General features: G+C 43.5%; 1 protein-coding gene across 1 annotated transcript; it reads right to left on the bottom strand.

Moving 5' to 3' along the window:
* Window positions 1–323: 323 nt before the first annotated feature.
* CBY3 (chibby family member 3) lies at window positions 324–2,292 on the bottom strand. Its single transcript, XM_086407885.1, has one exon. The coding sequence runs from the start codon at window positions 770–772 to the stop codon at window positions 347–349; it is 426 nt and encodes a 141-aa protein (XP_086264011.1). The 5' UTR covers window positions 773–2,292; the 3' UTR covers window positions 324–346.
* Window positions 2,293–18,278: the final 15,986 nt, after the last annotated feature.

Below are 18,278 nucleotides of genomic sequence, written 5' to 3'. Positions count from 1 at the left end.
CTCTGTGCCTGCGCCCGGGTTTCCCCGCCTCCCGGACTTTGTCCTCCGTCTCTTAGGCCAAGAAAGCCTTCGCTGTCACTGCTTTTCACCGCCTGCCATCCTCGCCCCCTAGACACTGCCTGTTGCCAGCCTGGCTCCCACTGCGCGTTCCCAGCGGGCTGCAAACATCTTCCTACACAGCCCTATCGCATTCTCCCGAGACCGGCTGTGGGTGAGTTCCCGGTCCACCACAAGCCGGAAGTGATCTTCCCTAAACGCACGCAGCGTGCGCAATGCCTGCCAGGTCCCGAGCGACGCGCCTGAGGTGATGACCGAGGTGCGCATGCGCCGCACGGGTTTTATTGCGTCACCGCGACTCCAGAGCCCGCGGCTCGAGCCTGGGCAGGCTGCCCGCGCCTTCGCGCTTGCGCATCTTCCTCTGCCAGGAGCACGGCGCGGCCCCTGGGCCTGCCTCGTGGTCGAGCTTCTTCTCCAGCAGGTGCATTCGGGCTGTGGTCTCCGTCAGCATGTCCATAAGCAGTTCCTGCTGCAGCTTCAGGTAGTTGTTCTCCTCCAGCAGCACTTGGCTCTTGACTCGTTGCACCTGTGCCTTCCAGCCCGCGATGGTTTGCGAGGGCAGCTGCGGCCGCGACCACACTGGCTGGCCTTCGGAGGTCCACCGTCCGCCGCGGAACACGAAGGCCTCGTCGTTGAGGCGCGTGCGGGGCGAGCCGTAGCTGAGGCCCAGCTCCGCCTGGCGCGTCTGGTGGTCCAACAGGTAGAAGGTGGACATGGAGGAGATGCGGCGCAGCGGCGGGCGTCGCGGTGAGAAGCGCCGCGAGCAGTGGTCGGTCCAGAACTGCCGCAGCTGCTCCCACAGGCGGCTGGTGTAGCCCCAGCCCAGGCATCCAAAGGCCTCCAGGGCGAGGGCCGGCCGGGCCTTGTCAGGCGCACGGATGCCCGGAGCGTAGCCACGAGGACCCGGGTGACTCGGGCTGCGCCCTTGCTTCTCAAGCCCCGATGTCCAGAATGATAAAGGCGAGCCAGGGGCACTGCTGGGGAGCAAGAGTATGGGTGAGCAGCCTGCTCAGGCGAGCTGTTCCACCCCCTATTCCCTAAAACCACGAGGCCTGGTGGACAGGGCTCAGGCCTGCGACGGTGCTCAGGGCTAACAAGCTGCTGGCCACTGAGGAGTCCATCCCTGCCCACTCGCCTAGCAGCAGTCTTCCCGGAGACATCTCCAAAGACCACTTTCGGGTCTTGGGGCTAGATAGGCTGATTAAGCACCCCTGCTCTCTTGAGTGCTGAGTGGCTGCTGGAAGGGGTTAATAGGCCCTTAGGGAAGGAGGGAATGATAGCAGAGACAAGTAAAGAAGCACAGGAATTTTGACAGGTACGTTGGGGGTGGATAAGGGAGAGCCTCTAGGCAGAATGAAGGGCTGCCAGTGTTGTGCATGTGAGGAAGAGCTTGGGGTAGAAAGCTGGAAAGGGAGACCAGGGCGCTCTGTGAGGGTGCTGTACAGGCAGTCTCCAAAGTTTAGGCTTCCTTCTGTGGGTTAGAGGGCGCTACTGAAGGACTACAAAGGCAGTGCTAGGTCTACATTCTGAAAAGTATCTGGTGGACGTCTAGCATACCCAGCAGCGTTACTGCCCTTATCAGTCCCTCATTTTACAACTTTGAACTGACATCTGCTTTGTGCCAGGCTGTGGTTTGGGTAGAGGGTCCCAAGCATAGCCTATGCCTGCCCTCAAGATATTCCTGGTCCATCTGGGAAGCCTGATGTGTGTGTTTAGATCACAGTCCCTTGTAGTCAGTTCAGTGGAGGCATGTGCCATGGGCTAGGACCGATATATGCTTAGGACCTGAGCCAACAGTGGTTGTGCAGACTGGGCATGACTTTTATCCCAAGCAGACTACATGCTCAAGGAAACTAAAGTCCAGGTAACAGACATGTCCCATACGCCCTTTCCTCACTCCTATAAGTGCTGATTCTGTTATGTGAGAAAGAGGACTATGTTTTCTTTTAAATTCCTCTTTGCTCCATGGAGAGTGAAAAGAACCCTGGGGCAGGGTTCCCTCTGTTAGGTCTCCATTAATTCAACACACGCTTATTTTTCACACAAACCTGGGCAGTACTGTCCCCTTGATGTGGTTCAGGGACATGTCTCTGGAAGACCACATAGGGCCTTAGGATAGAGCCAGGCCCACCCTTGAGGTTGCATCTTTCCAGAGGACCCTTCCCCCATAAATCCTCACATGTCGTGCCTCACCTGGAGGATGTGTCGAAGATGCCAAGCTGCTGTCCTAGGCCTGGCCCCATCTCTGAACCACTCAGTTGCTTTTTACCAGCTATGACTCACAATGCCTCTAGGCCAGATCAGCTAAGCTATAAAACAGACCCCAGTGCACGCCCCTGTATTCATTCAGCACACAATTACTGAGGGCCTACTGTGTTCCAGGCGCTGTTCTTAGGGTGGGACAAAGATATTCCCTCATTATTCTTAGATGGGGAGAAGGTCATAAGCAGAACCTAAGAAAAGAATATGTTCCAGGGGGATGAGCAAAATAGTCCCTCATGAAGCTAACCAAGGGTGTCATGGGTCAGATTTCCCAGAAGCAGAGCCTGAGATGAGAATTTTTTTTTTTTTTTGAGATGAGAATTTTTTGAGGGATTTATTAGGGAAGTGATGAAAGCAGGACAGGGCAGGGAAAAAAGGTAAAGCTAAGCAAGAACGTGGCCTCAGGTGGAGACTAGCTCTATTCAGATCTCAGGGAACTGCACACAATTGTGCCACAGAGTTAGGGCTCCTTACTGCCAAGGAGCCAATCTTTTGTGCCCTTCTTCCCCCACCCACCTCTCATTTCAGTCAGTCATTCACAGGGGCAGCTGTGAGTTGTCAACCAACAGTTAAGGCACCTACAGGGTACGTGCACCTCCTGTAAAGGGATCTGTGGGATGTCAGCAGCATAAAAGAGGGAGGAAGCAAATAGATAATTGAAATAACTACATTAATAATTTCTGATTGTGATACATGCCATGAAGAAAAGAGAAATACAGGAAGTGCCTCTAGGACAAAATGAGGGATAGGAAGCAATTTAGAATTGGCACTCAGTGAAGGCACTTGATATTCATACCTAGACCTGAATGATGAGAAGGGGCTAGAGGTTCAAAGGAGCTAGGCTTATCTGAAGGACAAGTGCTGTGTTGAGCAGTGGAAGGAAATAATGTCAGCCCTGTTCTCCAAACATGCTCAGTCAATTGCCATCACCTCTATTTAACTTTGGGAGAAGGCAATGACACCCCACTCCAGTACTCTTGCCTGGAAAACCCCATGGACGGAGGAGCCTGGTAGGCTGCAGTCCACGGGGTTGCTAAGAGTCGGACACGACTAAGCGACTTCACTTTCACTTTTCACTTACATGCATTGGAGAGGGAAATGGCAACCCACTCCAGTGTTCTTGCCTGGAGAATCCCAGGGACGGGGGAGCCTGGTGGGCTGCCGTCTAAGGGGTCGCACAGAGTTGGACATGACTGAAGCGACTTAGCAGCAGCAGCAGCAGCTACTTAACTTTCCTTACCCCAGGGGTGTCCAGTGTCCTGATGGCCCTAGAAGGAGTCACCCAAGCTCCAGAGGAGCTCACAGTGTAGCAGAACCAAGTGGTATTGCTACCTCCCAGAAAACTTTTTTCTTGAACAGGTATGATTGACACAATAAACTACACATATTTATAATGTACTCTTTGATATGTTTGGATAATTTGATGTAAGAAATCATCACCAAAATCAAGATAATGAAGATATCCATTACTTTCAGAAGTCTCCTCTGCTCCCATGACTGTAGAGATTAGTTTGTATTTTGTAGAATTTTATATAAATAGAATTATTTAGTATGTACTTTATTTCTGCAGCATAATTATTTTAGGTTGAAATTCATTCATTCATTTTTTAGTGAGTAGTAATCCATTACTTGGAAATACCACAGTTTGTTTTTCCATCTACCTGTTGATGGAAGTTCGGGTTGTTGCCATCTGAGGGGCTATACAGCTGCTATAAATATCTGTATAACGTCTTTGTGTGGCCATATGCTTCAGTTTTTATTGAGTAAATACCTAGGAATAGGATGGCTAGGTAATATGAGGTGTATGTTTGCCTTTTTATGAAGTTACCAGTTTTCCCAAAATGGTTGTACCATATCCCCACCAGCTGTGAAAAAGTTTCTCTTCCTGTTCTTCAACATACTTGCCAACAGTTAGTATGGTAAGTCCTTTTAATTTTAGTTATTCTAGAGGGTGTGTCTAAATTGTGATTCTGATTTCTTTTCTCTATTGGCTGATAATGTTGAGTGTCTTTTCATGTGTTTATTTGTTACCCACCTTGCTGTTCATCAGTTACATGATGAACAATAAAGTTCAGGTCGGTGGCCTAGTCCTGTCCAACTCTGCGACCCCAAGGACTACAGCACGCCAGGCTTCCCTGTCCATCACCAACTTCCTGAGCTTGCTCAAAATCATGTCCATCGGGTTGGTGATGCCATCCAACCATCTCATGCTCTGTCATCCCCTTCTCCTCCCACCTTCAATCGTTCCCAGCATCAGGGTCTTCTCTAATGAGTCAGTTCTTCGCATCATGTGGCCAGTTTTGGAGCTTTAGCTTCAGTATCAGTCCTCCCAATGAATATTCAGGACTGATTTCCTTTATAATGGACTGGTTGGATCTCCTTGCAGTCCAAGGGACTCTCAAGAGTCTTCTGCACCACCACAGTTTAAAAGCATCAATTCTTTGGCGCTCATCTTTCTTTACAGTCCAACTCTCACATCCATACATGACTACTGGAAAAACCAAAGCTTTGACTAGACGGACCTTTGTTGGCAAAGTAATGTCTCTGCTTTTTAATATGTTGTCTAAGTTAGTCATAACTTTTCTTCCAAGGAGCAAGCATCTGTTAATTTCACCATCTGCAATGGTTTTGGAGCCCAACAAAATAAAGTCTCTCACTGTTTCCTCTATTTCTCCATCTATTGGCCATGAAGTGATGGGACCAGATGCCATGATCTTCGTTTTCTGAATGTTGAGCTTTAAGCCAACTATTTCACTCTCCTCTTTCACTTTCATCAAGAGGCTCTTTAGTTCTTCTTTGCTTTCTGCCATAAGGGTGGTGTCATCTGCATATCTGAGGTTATTGATATTTCCCCCTGCAGTCTTGATTCCAGCTTGTGCTTCATCCAGTCCAGCATTTCTCATGATGTACTCTGCACAAAAGTTAAATAAGCAGGGTAACAGTATACAGCCCTGACATACTCCTTTCCCTATTTGGAACCAGTCTGTTGTTCCATGTCTGGTTCTAACTATTGCTTCTTGACCTGCATACAGATTTCAGGAGTCAGGTAAGGTGGTCTGGTATTCCCATCTCTTGAAGAATTTTCCACAGTTTGTTGTGATCCACACAGTCAAAGGCTTTGGCATAGTCAATAAAGCAGAAATAGATGTTTTTCTGGAACTCTCTTGCTTTTTTGACGATCCAGCGGATGTTGGCAATTTGATCTCTTGTTCCTCTGCCTTTTCTAAATCTAGCTTGAACATCTGGAAGTTCACAGTTCACGTACTATTGAAGCCTGGCTTGGAGAATTTTGAGCATTACTCTGCTAGCATGTGAGATGAGTACAATTGTGCAGTAGTTTGAACATTCTTTGGCATTGCCTCTCTTTGATATTGGAATGAAAACTGACATTTTCCAGTCCTGTGACCACTGTTGAGTTTTCCCAATTTGCTAGCATGTTGAGTGCAGTACTTTCACAGCACCATCATTTAGGATTTAAAATAGCTTAACTGGAATTCCATTATCTTCACTAGCATTGTTCGTAGTGATGCTTCTTAAGGACCTCTTGACTTCGAATTCCGAACAATAAAGACATACCTACAAATAGTGAGGGAAGGCTGCTGCTAAGTCACCTCAGTCATGTCTGACTCTGTGCAACCCCATAGACGGCAGCCCACCAGGTTCCCCCATCCCTGGGATTCTCCAAGCAAGAACACTGGAGTGGGTTGCCATTTCCTTCTCCAATGCATGAAAGTGGAAAGTGAAAGGGAAGTCACTCAGTCGTGTCCAACTCTTAGCGACCCCATGGACTGCAGCCTACCAGGCTCCTCCGTCCCTGGGATTTTCCAGGCAAGAGTACTGGAGTGGGGTGCCATTGCCTTCTCCAGAGGGAAGGCTAGTCTTTTATAAATGGTGCTGAGTCAACTTGTCATCCGTATGAAAAAACACTATCAACAAAAATTAACTGAAAATGGAACACAAAATGTAAAGTTAAATGGTGAAATGTCTAGCTTCACAAAGCATTCTTAAATATTACACAAAAAGAATGACTCTCAAAAGTAAAAATTGATAAACTGGACTTTGTTCTTATCTTGTTGCCCTTTTTTTTTAAACTGGATTGTTTCATTGAGTATAAGTTCTTTAATGCTGGAAAAAGTCTGTCAGATATGTTTTGCAGGTATTTTCTCTCAGTCTCTGACTTGCCTATTAAAGCAAAAGTTTTTAATTTGAATAAAGTCCAGTATATCAAGTTTTACTTTTGAGAGTCATGCTTTTCACGTAATATTTAAGAATGCTTTGCCATACTAGAAATTTCACTTTTTAACTTTACATTTTGTGTCCCATTTTCAGTTAATTTTTGTTGATAGTGTTTTTCATATGGATGACAAGTTGACTCAGCACCATTTATAGAAGATTAGCCTTCCCTCACTATTTGCTGTTATGTCTTTTTTGTCCATCATGTGACTGTGTATGTATGACTGTTTCTGGGCTGTGTGTGCTCTTCTATTGATCTTTCTATTCTTGTACCAATACCATATTTTCTTAATTATTGTTTACAGAAAATCTTTATTTGGGAATGTTAAATCTTCAAACTTTTTTTTAAAGATTGCTTTGGTTTTCTAGGTCCTTGGAATTTTCATATAATTTTAATTCCACATAATTGAATTTCTGTCCCAATTTTAGAATTAAAATGTCAGTTTCCACAAATAAATCCTTATGCTCACTGTTCAGAGTTCTCTCTTATCATCAGGATAAGCTTGAATCAGCCCTCAGAAGGTTGTCTAATAGACATGGAATCAGAGCCCAGGAATATTTTAATCCAGCCAGTCACATTTTCCCCTTCTCTTCCTCAGTCCCTCTTCTGCTCCTCCCTAGTTGTGTCTATGTTATTAAAGCTAATTTTCATTTATACTCATGACATTTCAGGAAGATCCTGAGTGGTCATCACGAATGGTATACAGCAACTTTCAATTTCCCTTATTCCCATGGTCTGCAAAAAAGGAAAAGCTGCAAAACCCAAAGAAGTCTTTTTTGATGGTCTGAACAGAAGAAGTTTAGAGGAGGAATAATTCCGACTTAACATGTTAACTCCTTTCACAAGCAGACCTTACGTTTGAGGAAATTTAATGAAAAATATAAATTTTTTTTTTTTTTTTTTTGGCCACACAGTGCTACATGCAAGATCACAGTTCTCCAACTTGGGATCGAACCCATCCTTCCCCCCAAAAGTGGAAGTGTGGCGCCCCAACCACTGAACTGCAAGGGAAGTCCTGTAAACTGTAGAATTTAAGGATCCACAATCAATAAGAATGGTCCCTGGCTTCTTTGAGGGACTTGGTCTCCAAGTCACTGAAAAGACCAGACTTGGAGCATGTGAGGAAAGGAGTGAGGAAATCAGATCTTGACAGGCCTGAGTTTAAGGACATAAAGGTCATTCTGATGGCACAGAGAAAAGGAAGGAGGTCCTAAAAAAGAATTTTCTTGTCTTCACAGCTATTAATAGCTGTAAATATCAGTGGAGCCCTTCTCTTAGCAACCAAGAGTACTTATAAAGCCATGAAAGCAAAATCTTGTTCACCCTCATGATCATTTCAACCCAATTTCTAAGATAATCTGTTAGTAATATTTACCCTTCCCTGAAACAATGAAGGGTTGTTTGTGCTAATAGTAGCTTTTAAAAACATAAATATTTGCATTCATATTAAATCTGATAGAAACAGTAATTCAAGAGGAAAACATACAAAATACACATGCTTTCATTTTCCAATCAGTTGCCTGAAGTGACCTCTAAAAATGATACACTCTTTACTTGACCCAGAAAACCTCACAAAATCATGCAGATCAAGAGGTTCAGATCTTTGTGTTCACTTTAAGAACATTCATCAAACTGCCCAGGCCATTAAGGGTGTGCATATCCAAAAAGCCACCAAGTATCTGAAGGAGGTCACTTTCAAGAAGCAATGTATACCATTCCATCATTACAATGGTGGAGTTGGTAGGTGTGCACAGGCCAAACAGTGGGGCTGGACGCAGGGTCGGTGGCCCAAAAAGAGTGTGGAAGTTTTACTACACATGCTCAGAAATGCAGAGAGTAATGCTGAACTTGAGGGCTTAGATGTAGATTCTCTGGTCATTGAGCACATCCAGGTGAACAAAGCCCGCAGGACTTGCAGAGCTCATGGTCGGATCAACCCATACATGAGCTCTCCTTGCCACATGGAGGTGACCCTTACTGAAAAAGAACAGATTTTTTTCTAAACCAGAAGAGGAGATTGCACAGAACAAAAAGATATCCCAGAAGAAACTGAAGATACAAGTGCCAGGAATAAATGCCACAAAAAATTAATGCAAATAAAAGTAAAACCCCAAATACACATGCTTCACCTTGTACCTCCATTTTCTGCAAGGTTCCTTTTTAGAAAGAACAACATTAGCAGGAAAGAATGCCCATCCCCTATTTGGTTCACACTTCCCTTGGGCTTTTTCTTCTTTAGCTTCTCCTTCAGCCTTCCTCTTGGGCTTGGTGATTTCAGCAGGGCTGAGATGCAGTACAAGGGGGGGCTGTGGTGGTGATCGAGGGGTTGCTATTATTTCCTCTCTCATACATATGCTGCCTTAAAATTAGTTACCTCCACGTTCTTTGGAATCTGGAATACTCTGTGGAAAATGTTTAGATTTTCTGTTTTAAAAAAATAGCTGAGTCATATGGCAGTTCTATTTCCAGTTTTTTAAGGAATCTCCACACTGTTCTCCATAGTAGCTGTACCAGTTTGCATTCCCACCAACACTGTAAGAGGGTTCCCTTTTCTCCACACCCTCTCCAGCATTTATTGCTTGTAGACTTTTGGATTGCAGCCATTCTGACTGGTGTGAAATGGTACCTCATTGTGGTTTTGATTTGCATTTCTCTGATAATGAGTGATGTTGAGCATCTTTTCATGTGTTTGTTAGCCATCTGTATGTCTTCTTTGGAGAAATGTCTGTTTAGTTCTTTGGCCCATTTTTTTTTTTTTGGCCCATTTTTTGATTGGGTCATTTATTTTTCTGGAATTGAGCTATAGGAGTTGCTTGTATGTTTTTGAGATTAATTCTTTGTCCATTGCTTTGTTTTCTATTATTTTCTCCCATTCTGAAGGCTGTCTTTTCACCTTGCTTATAGTTTCATTCATTTTGCAAAAGCTTTTAAGTTTAATTAGGTCCCATTTGTTTATTTTTGCTTTTATTTCCATTACTCTGGGAGGTGGGTCATAGAGGATCCTGCTGTGATTTATGTCAGAGAGTGTTTTGCCTATGTTCTCCTCTAGGAATTTTATAGTTTCTGGTCTTAATGTTTAGATGTTTAATCCATTTTGAGTTTATTTTTGTGTATGGTGTTAGAAAGTGTTCTAGTTACATTCCTTTACAGGTGTTTGACCAGTTTTCCCAGCACCACTTGTTAAAGAGATTGTCTTTTCTCCATTGTATATTCTTGCCTCCTTTGTCAAAGATAAGGTGTCCACAGGTGTGTGGATTTATCTCCGGGCTTTCTATTTTGTTCCCACTGCTGGGCATACACACTGAGGAAACCAGAATTGAAAGAGACACGTGTACCCTAATGTTCATTGTAGCACTGTTTACAATAGCCAGGACATGGAAGCAACCTAGATGTCCATCACCAGATGACTGGACAAGGAAGTTGTGGTACATATACACAATGGAATATTACTCAGCTATAAAAAGAATGCATTTGAGTCAGTTCTAATGAGGTAGATGAAACTGGAGCCTATTATACAGAGTGAAGTAAGCCAGAAAGAAAAACACCAATACGGTATACTAACGCCTATATATGGAGTTTAGAAAGATGGTAACAATAACCCTGTATGCGAGACAGCAAAAGAGACACAGATGTATAGAACAGTCTTTTGGACTCGGTGGGAGAGGGCGAGGGTGGGATGATTTGGGAGAATAGCATTGAAACATGTATATTATCATATGTGAAACAGATCGCCAGTCCTGGTTCAATGCATGAGACAGGGTGCTCAGGGCTGGTGCACTGGGATGACCCAGAGGGATGGGATGGGGAAGGAGGTGGGAGGGGTTCAGAATGGGGGACACATGTACACTCATGGCGGATTCATGTCAATGTATGGCAAAAACCACTACAATATTGTAATTAGCCTCCAATTAAATAAATTAAAAATAAGTAAAATAAAAATGAATACTTCTAAAAATAAAATAAAATTTAAAAATAACTGAAAAAAGTGTTGATAATGTTCTGTCTGCTCTACATAACCACCAGGAAGTGCCCCAGAACCTGAGAGTTTTCACCTGGGTTTGAGTGGTGGCGGCTAACCAGAGGGGAAGGCAAGCAGATAGGCATGAGAGCACTGAATTTCCCTATGAATGGAAGATTTTAAGGTCTTCTGAAGAGTGGAAAGTGGACTAAGAATGTGCATCATGGCACAGCGTGAAGCGTGTACCAGCTGAACTTGAAAACATCTGCCTCAGGTCATTGGGAGCAGATGGCAAGTCAAATAGCACTTATTTCCAGCAGAAAAACATTTTTTGTTGTCCTATATAAGTATTAATTTGAATGTTTTATAGGTAATTTATAAATCATGGTTTTATATTTGTGTAACAGCTGTAAATAAATGTATGGTACGTTTATGTTTTTAGGCATTTAAACAAGAATGTGTGGTGGGTTAATATTTTGATTAGCCCATACATAGTTGTCCTGAATATTCCTTTTTACACAGACCTATTACCATTTAAACAGAGAAGGCAATGGCACCCCACTCCAGTACTTTTGCCTGGAAAATCCCATGGACGGAGGAGCCTGGTAGGCTGCAGTCCATGGAGCTGCTAGAGTCAGACACGACTGAGTGACTTCACTTTCACTTTTCACTTTCATGCACTGGAGAAGGAAATGGCAACCCACTCCAGTGTTCTTGCCTGGAGAATCCCAGGGACAGGGGAGCCTGATGGGCTGCCATCTATGGGGTCACGCAGAGTCGGACACGACTGAAGCGACTTAGCAGCAGCAGCAGCATTACCATTTAAATGAAAATCTGAGGCTTTCTGCAGAAAACAGAATTATTTGGAGGCTTCTAACTTTCAAAATAGGCTCTATAGGCTATGAATAACTCTAATAATCGTCTTGAATTGTGAGATCCTGGCTTTTTTTTTTTTTTTTTTTGCCATGCTGTGGGGATTGTGGGATCTCAGTTCAGTTCCCCAACCAGGGATTGAACCTGGTCACAGCAGTGAAAGTACCAAATCCTAACCACTAGACCACCAGGGAGCGCCCCTGGCCTTTTTTTTTTTTTTAACGTTATTTAAATTTAAAAATTGTGCAAGGAGGACTTCCCTGGTGGCACAGCAGATAGGAATCTGCCGGCCAATGCAGGGGACACAGGTCTGAACCCCGTTCTAGGAAGATTCCACATGCCGTGGAGTGACTAAGCCCTTGTGTCACAAGTCACAACTATAGAGCCCATGTGCTGCAGCTCCTGAAGCCTCACATGCCTAGAGCCTGTGCCCAACAAGAGAAACAAATGCAGTGAAAAACCTATACTGGCCAAAACTAGAAAAAGCCTGAGTACAGCCAAAAATAAATAATACGTAAAATCGTGCAAGGAAAAAAAATTTTTTCAAGATAACTTGTGCAGAGAACAATATACGCTTTATCTAGATTCTCCTACACTCAACATTTTACCCTATTTCCTTTGTCATTTCTGAACCTTTTATATGCATCATGGCCCTTTGCACCTAAATACTTCTGTGTGTATTCTCTTACAGAACCATGATACACAGTTATAACCACAATACAGTTACCAACCTTATAAATTTATGTTGATATACTACTTTATAATCAACCATCCATATTTCAATTTTGTCAGTTTACTAATAATGTCCTTTATGGCATTTTTCCTTCTAGAACAGGATCCTGTCTAGGGACAGGCATTGCATTTAAATGTTGCAAAGGAACCTTCCCTACTGTGGGTACTTTTAAGACCATTTAAATATGCTGTTCCTCAAAATTCCCCCTAAAGTTAGCATCCTTTGGTGACTCTTGTGTGATCCCATCTTTACCTTTATAATTGCCAAATTATGCTTTTCCAACACTAGCATTCACTTCATACTTATAAATTGGCCCTCAGCGTTCTACTGTAAGCAAGAGTTCTTTTGCGAGATAATAGAAAATATATGTCAGTCTCTGCCCCCAATTTCTGGCACAGAGTTCCTAAAACACTTGTAATTTCCTAAGTGTTAAGAGCATTAGGCATATCTTTTGTTTTAATATTTGGTCTTTGACCCCTGTTCCTGACACAGTTTCTAAACCCCTTGGAATTTCTTGAGTTACAGCAGTGTCTTTTGGACTAGAGAAGTGAGTCATGGTGCACTCCTAGATGGGAGCTGTTTACCAGAAAGACCGAGCCATGAACTTTCAGCCCCTCCTCCCCTCCATCATTCTCCAGAGAGGAGAGGGGCTGGAAATGAATTAATGATTGATCATGCTGCCATAAAAATCCCTTAAGTACTGGGTTCAGAAAGTTTCCAGGTTGGTGAACACATCCATGTTCTGGGAGGGTGACAGGGACAAAACTTGGTGCTCCAGACCCTCCCATACCTCACCCTGCTTATCTCATCTGACTGTTCATCAGTGTCCTTTATCGTATCCTTTAATAAGCTGATAGATGTAAGTAAGTGTTTCTGCATTCTGTGAGCTGTTATAGTACATAATCAAATCCGAGGGGAGGAAGTCATGGATACCTCAAATTTATAGACAAATTAGAAATTGTGGATAACTTGGGCTGGGGCCATGGTATTAGGCCTAGCTAGGTTTTGTGACGGAGAAGGCAATGGCACCCCACTCCCGTACTCCTGCCTGGAAAATCCCATGGATAAAGGAGCCTGGAAGGCTGCAGTCCATGGGGTCGCTGAGGGTCGGACACGACTGAGCTACTTCACTTGAGGATTCACTACTTTCGATTAGCATCTGAAGTGGAGTCAGTCCTATGGAACTAAGTCCTTAACCTGTAGGATCTGACACTCGCTATCTTCAGGTGGATAGTGTCAGAATTGAGTTACCTGGTAGGACCTGGTTGGTGTCACAGAATTGCTTGGCATGGGGAAAATTCCTACACATCTGGTGTAGGAAGTATTGTGAATGTGTTGGTAGTGTGACATTAAAGAAGAAACACAGGAGGAGTCTAATTTTTTATTTATAGATATAGACCTATTAAGGCTTCCCTGGTGGCTCACATGGTAAAGAATCTGCTTGCAATGCAGGAGACCCAGGTTTGATCCCTCAGTCCAGAAGATGCCCTGAAGAAGGGAATGGCTATGTTGCCAAAATCTTGGCTCTCTGTGCACCAATGCCAAACAGAAATATGGAGACAGAGTTATGGAGGAGAAAGAGTAGCTTTATTATTTTGCCAGGCAAAGGGGGAACACGGCAGGCTACCACCTCAAGAGTTGTGCCCCTCTCTCTGCTGAGTGAGTAAAAGTCGCTCAGTCCTGTCTGAGTCTTTGCGACCCCATGGACTGTACCGTCCATGGAATTCTCCAGGCCAGAATACTGGAGTGGGTAGCCTTTCCCTTCTCCAGGGGATCTTTCTAATCCAGGAATCAAACCCAGGTCTCCCGCATTGCAGCCGGATTCTTTACCAGCTGAGCCACAAGGGAAGCCCCCTCTCTGCTGAGTAGGGAAAGGTTATATAGTCAGGCAGGAGTATGTGATTAAGGATCAAGGCAGTAACATTTCATTCTTTCTTCTGCAAAGTTTCAAAACCACAGGGTTGCTGTCAAGTTAGGGTGTGTGCAGGGTCATAGGTGGTCTAGTTTTTCAATCTTGATGAGCCTCTCTGATCCTTTAACCTTGCCTCAGGTGGTTTCATTGCTATTCCTCCTTTGATTAGCAACTGTTCTGCCCTTTTGGAACTGAGAGGTCATGAAGGCTGGAGTCTTCCCTACAAGAAATCAGGGACAAAAAGGTCTCCGTGCCCTGGAGTCCCACAGGGTCCTGCTCGGCATCAGCTACCCACTCAGTATTCTTGCCTGGAGAAGTCCATGGACAGAGGAGCTTGGTGGGCTACAGTCCATGTCTCAAAGAGATGGACAAGACTAACACTTTTTATGGACTTATTAATTTATATTTTTCTTTTCCTTTTTAAAAATGTGCTAAGTAAGTGAAGTCGCTCAGTCGTGTCTGACTCTTAACGACCCCATGGACTGTAGCCTACCAGGCTCTGCCGTCCATGGGATTTTCCAGGCAATAGTACTGGAGTGGATTGCCATTTCCTTCTCCAGAGGATCTTCCTGACCCAGGCAAGAAGATCTGCTGGGTCTTCCACATTATAGACAAGACGCTTTACTGTTTGAGCCACCAGGGAAGTACAGTTCTCTTTTTCAGTGGTTTATAGCTTATTTATTTTGATTCTCAGATGGCTGGGCCCTCCCCCAGAGATTCTGATATAATGTTCAAGAGGTATAGCTTGGGCACTAGGATTTTAAAAGCTTTCTAGGGGACTTCCCTGGCAGTCCATCAGTTGAGACTAGGTGCTTCCAATGCAGAGGACACAGGTTCGACCCCTACTTGGGGAACTATGATCCCACATGCCTCACAACATGGCCAAAATAATTAAATAATAAAAAGCTTTCCAGGTACTTCCAGTGTGCAGCCAAGGCAAAAAACAAAAAACAAAGCAAAAATCTTAAAATGTAAAACATAGAGACCAAAGCATGGAAAACGAAAAAAACTGAGAGAAAACACATAGAGAAAACAGTTGTTGATTAAAAAGTGGTCTGCTGCAGTGAGGAGATCAGCAGATTCTCTCCCCAGAAAATAACTATGAGAATGGGAGGGAAATTTTTTTTGAAAGATTTCAGGTTCTGGAAATTGACCAAAAGTCATTGAGAAATTGAGAAGCATTTATTTATCCATGAAAAACTTCTGAAATCTGGTTAGAACAGTGAGCATCTGTGGCATTCTTGCCTGGGGCTGCTCACATTCCCATAGCTTGGGAGTGACAGTAGCTGTCCCAAAACTGGGTGGCGGTGGTCGTGTCCAACTCTTGTGACCCCAGGGACTGTAGCCCACCAGGCTCCTCTGTCCATGGGATTCTCCAGGCAAGAATACTGGAGTGGGTTGCCATTTCCTTCTCAAGTTCTCTGTCTTCAGAACTGGGGAGACTGTACAAATCAGCAGCTTCACTGCCTGAGGGAGCTCACTGAATCTGAAATAAATCACAGTGAGATACCACTCTACATCCACTGAAATGGCTGTAATCAAAAAGACAGGGGATAGCTGGTGTTGGTGATGATGTAGAGAAACTGAAACCCTCCAACATGGGAATGTAAAATGAGCAGCCAACTTGGAAAACAATTTGATAGTTTCTTAAACAGTTAATCATAAACTTAGCATTCAAGCCAGCAATTCAATTCCTATGTACTACCCAAAAGAACATGTCCATATACAGATTTGTTCAATAAACAAGGATGTCATCAGCAATTGCAGCCCTCCAGAGTGAGCCGGTGAACCCCGAGGAAACTCAGGAAAGAAAAGAATACCTGTCATCTAGTCGCCATCAGACTGCAGCCCCTCCATATGGTGCGCCCCGAGGAAACTCGGTGTGAAAACATACAATACTAGTCCCAGATAGCTGAAGAACATATCAAAGGAATGATTCAGTGAGTCCAGACTCTTGCATCTTTCCATACATAGAAAAGTGCTAAGTTCCTTAACTTGACATAGCTGATTTCTTTAATTAAGAGTAATCTTTTGATGTACCCAGACTACCCGGCCTTTGCTGCTAAACTCCTATATATCCTAGCTCCTCCCCTTGCCTCCTTGAAGCAGTTTCTCAGAGCTATCTGAAATGTTTTCTCCTGGGGTGTAGTCCTCATTTTCCCCCAAATAAAACTTACCTTGTAACTCTCACACTGTGAAATTTTTTTTCAACATATGCAATGTAATATTCAATAATAAAAAAGAATCAATCCTTGATACATGCTACAACATAAATTAAGTGCAGAAACATTATGCTAAGTGACAGAAGTCAGATATGATTCCATTAACATGAAATATCTAGAAAAGGGAGAAAGCAGTTTCATGGTTGCCTTGGTTAGCTGGGAATTAACTACAAATGGGGAACAAAAAATTTTTGATGATGGAGTTACTCTAAAATTGGATTTTGGTAACTTCCATAAATTTACTAAAAATCAATGAATCATTCACTTACAGTGCACAAACTTTATAGTATGTTAACTATATTTCAATAAAGTTAAACTATGTGAGAATAGAGTAAAAATACTTTTAGATGTGCAAGATTTCAAAACAATGACTACACTTTTTTTGGATGGATGTAACTATCAATTGAGGCAGTAAACCAAGAAAAAGTGAAGATGTTGCGTTTTAAGGGGAAAATAAAACATATGTTTATACAAAGAGTGGTACACCATGTCCATAGTAGTTTTATATCATATAGCCAGAAATTGGGAACAGTCCAGGTGTCTATTACGTGGTTAATATATAAAGAAACTGTGGCATACTTGTATAAAACACCACTACTCAGCAATTCAGTTCAGTTCAGTTCAGTCGCTCAGTCATCTCTGACTCTTTGCAACCCCATGAATCGCAGCACGCCAGGCCTCCTTGTCCATCACCAACCCACAGAGTTCACTCAGACTCACGTCCATCGAGTCAGTGATGCCATCCAGCCATCTCATCCTCTGTCGTCCCCTTCTCCTCCTGCCCCCAATCCCTCCTAGCATCAGGGTCTTTTCCAATGAGTCAACTCTTCGCATGAGGTGGCCAAAGTACTGGAGTTTCAGCTTTAGCATCATTCCTTCCAAAGAAATCCCAGGGCTGATCTCCTTCAGAATGGACTGGTTGGATCTCCTTGCAGTCCAAGGGACTCTCAAGAGTCTTCTCCAACACCACAGTTCAAAAGCATCAATTCTTTGGCGTTCAGCCTTCTTCACAGTCCAACTCTCACATCCATACATGACCACTGGAAAAACCATAGCCTTGACTAGACGGACCTTTCTTGGCAAAGTAATGTCTCTGCTTTTCAATATGCTATCTAGGTTAGCCATAACTTTTCTTCCAAGGAGCAAGCATCTTTTAATTTCATGGCTGCAGTTCCCATCTGCCGTGATTTTGGAGCCCAAGAAAATAAAGTCTGTCACTGTTTCCATTGCTTCCCCATCTATTTGCCATGAAGTGGTGGGACCAGAGGCCATGATCTTAGTTTTCTGAATGTTGAGTTTTTTTTTTTAATTTAATTTTATTTAATTTTTAAACTTTACATAATTGTATTAGTTTTGCCAAATATCAAAATGAATCCACCACATGTATACATGTGTTCCCCATCCTGAACCCTTCTCCCTCCTCCCTCCCCATACCATCCCTCTGGGTCGTCCCAGTGCACTAGCCCCAAGCGTCCAGTACCGTGCATCAAACCTGGACTGGCATCTCTTTTCATACATGATATTTTACATGTTTCAATGCCATTCTCCCAAACCTTCCACCCTCTCCCTCTCCCACAGAGTCCATAAGACTGTTCTATACATCACTGTCTCTTTTGCTGTCTCGTTCACAGGGTTATTGTTACCATCTTTCTAAATTCCATATATATGCGTTAGTATACTGTATTGGTGTTTTTCCTTCGGCTTACTTCACTCTGTATAATAGGCTCCAGTTTCATCCACCTCATTAGAACTGATTCAAATGTATTCTTTTTAATGGCTGAGTAATACTCCATTGTGTATATGTACCATAGCTTTCTTATCCATTCATCTGCTGATGGGCATCTAGGTTGCTTCCATGTCCTGGCTATTATAAACAGTGCTGCAATGAACATTGGGGTACACGTGTCTCTTTCCCTTCTGGTTTCCTCAGTGTGTATGCCTAGCAGTGGGATTGCTGGATCATAAGGCAGTTCTATTTCCAGTTTTTTAAGGAATCTCCACACTGTTCTCCATAGTGGCTGTACTAG

This window comes from Bos grunniens, chromosome 7 (assembly GCF_055505025.1).
Source record: "Bos grunniens cultivar Pamir isolate PY7600 chromosome 7, Bosgru_T2T1.0, whole genome shotgun sequence".
Classification (NCBI taxonomy): domain Eukaryota; kingdom Metazoa; phylum Chordata; class Mammalia; order Artiodactyla; family Bovidae; genus Bos; species Bos grunniens.
The sequence above is the reverse complement of the archived record's forward strand: the minus strand, read 5'-3'. Positions and strand labels throughout refer to the sequence as shown.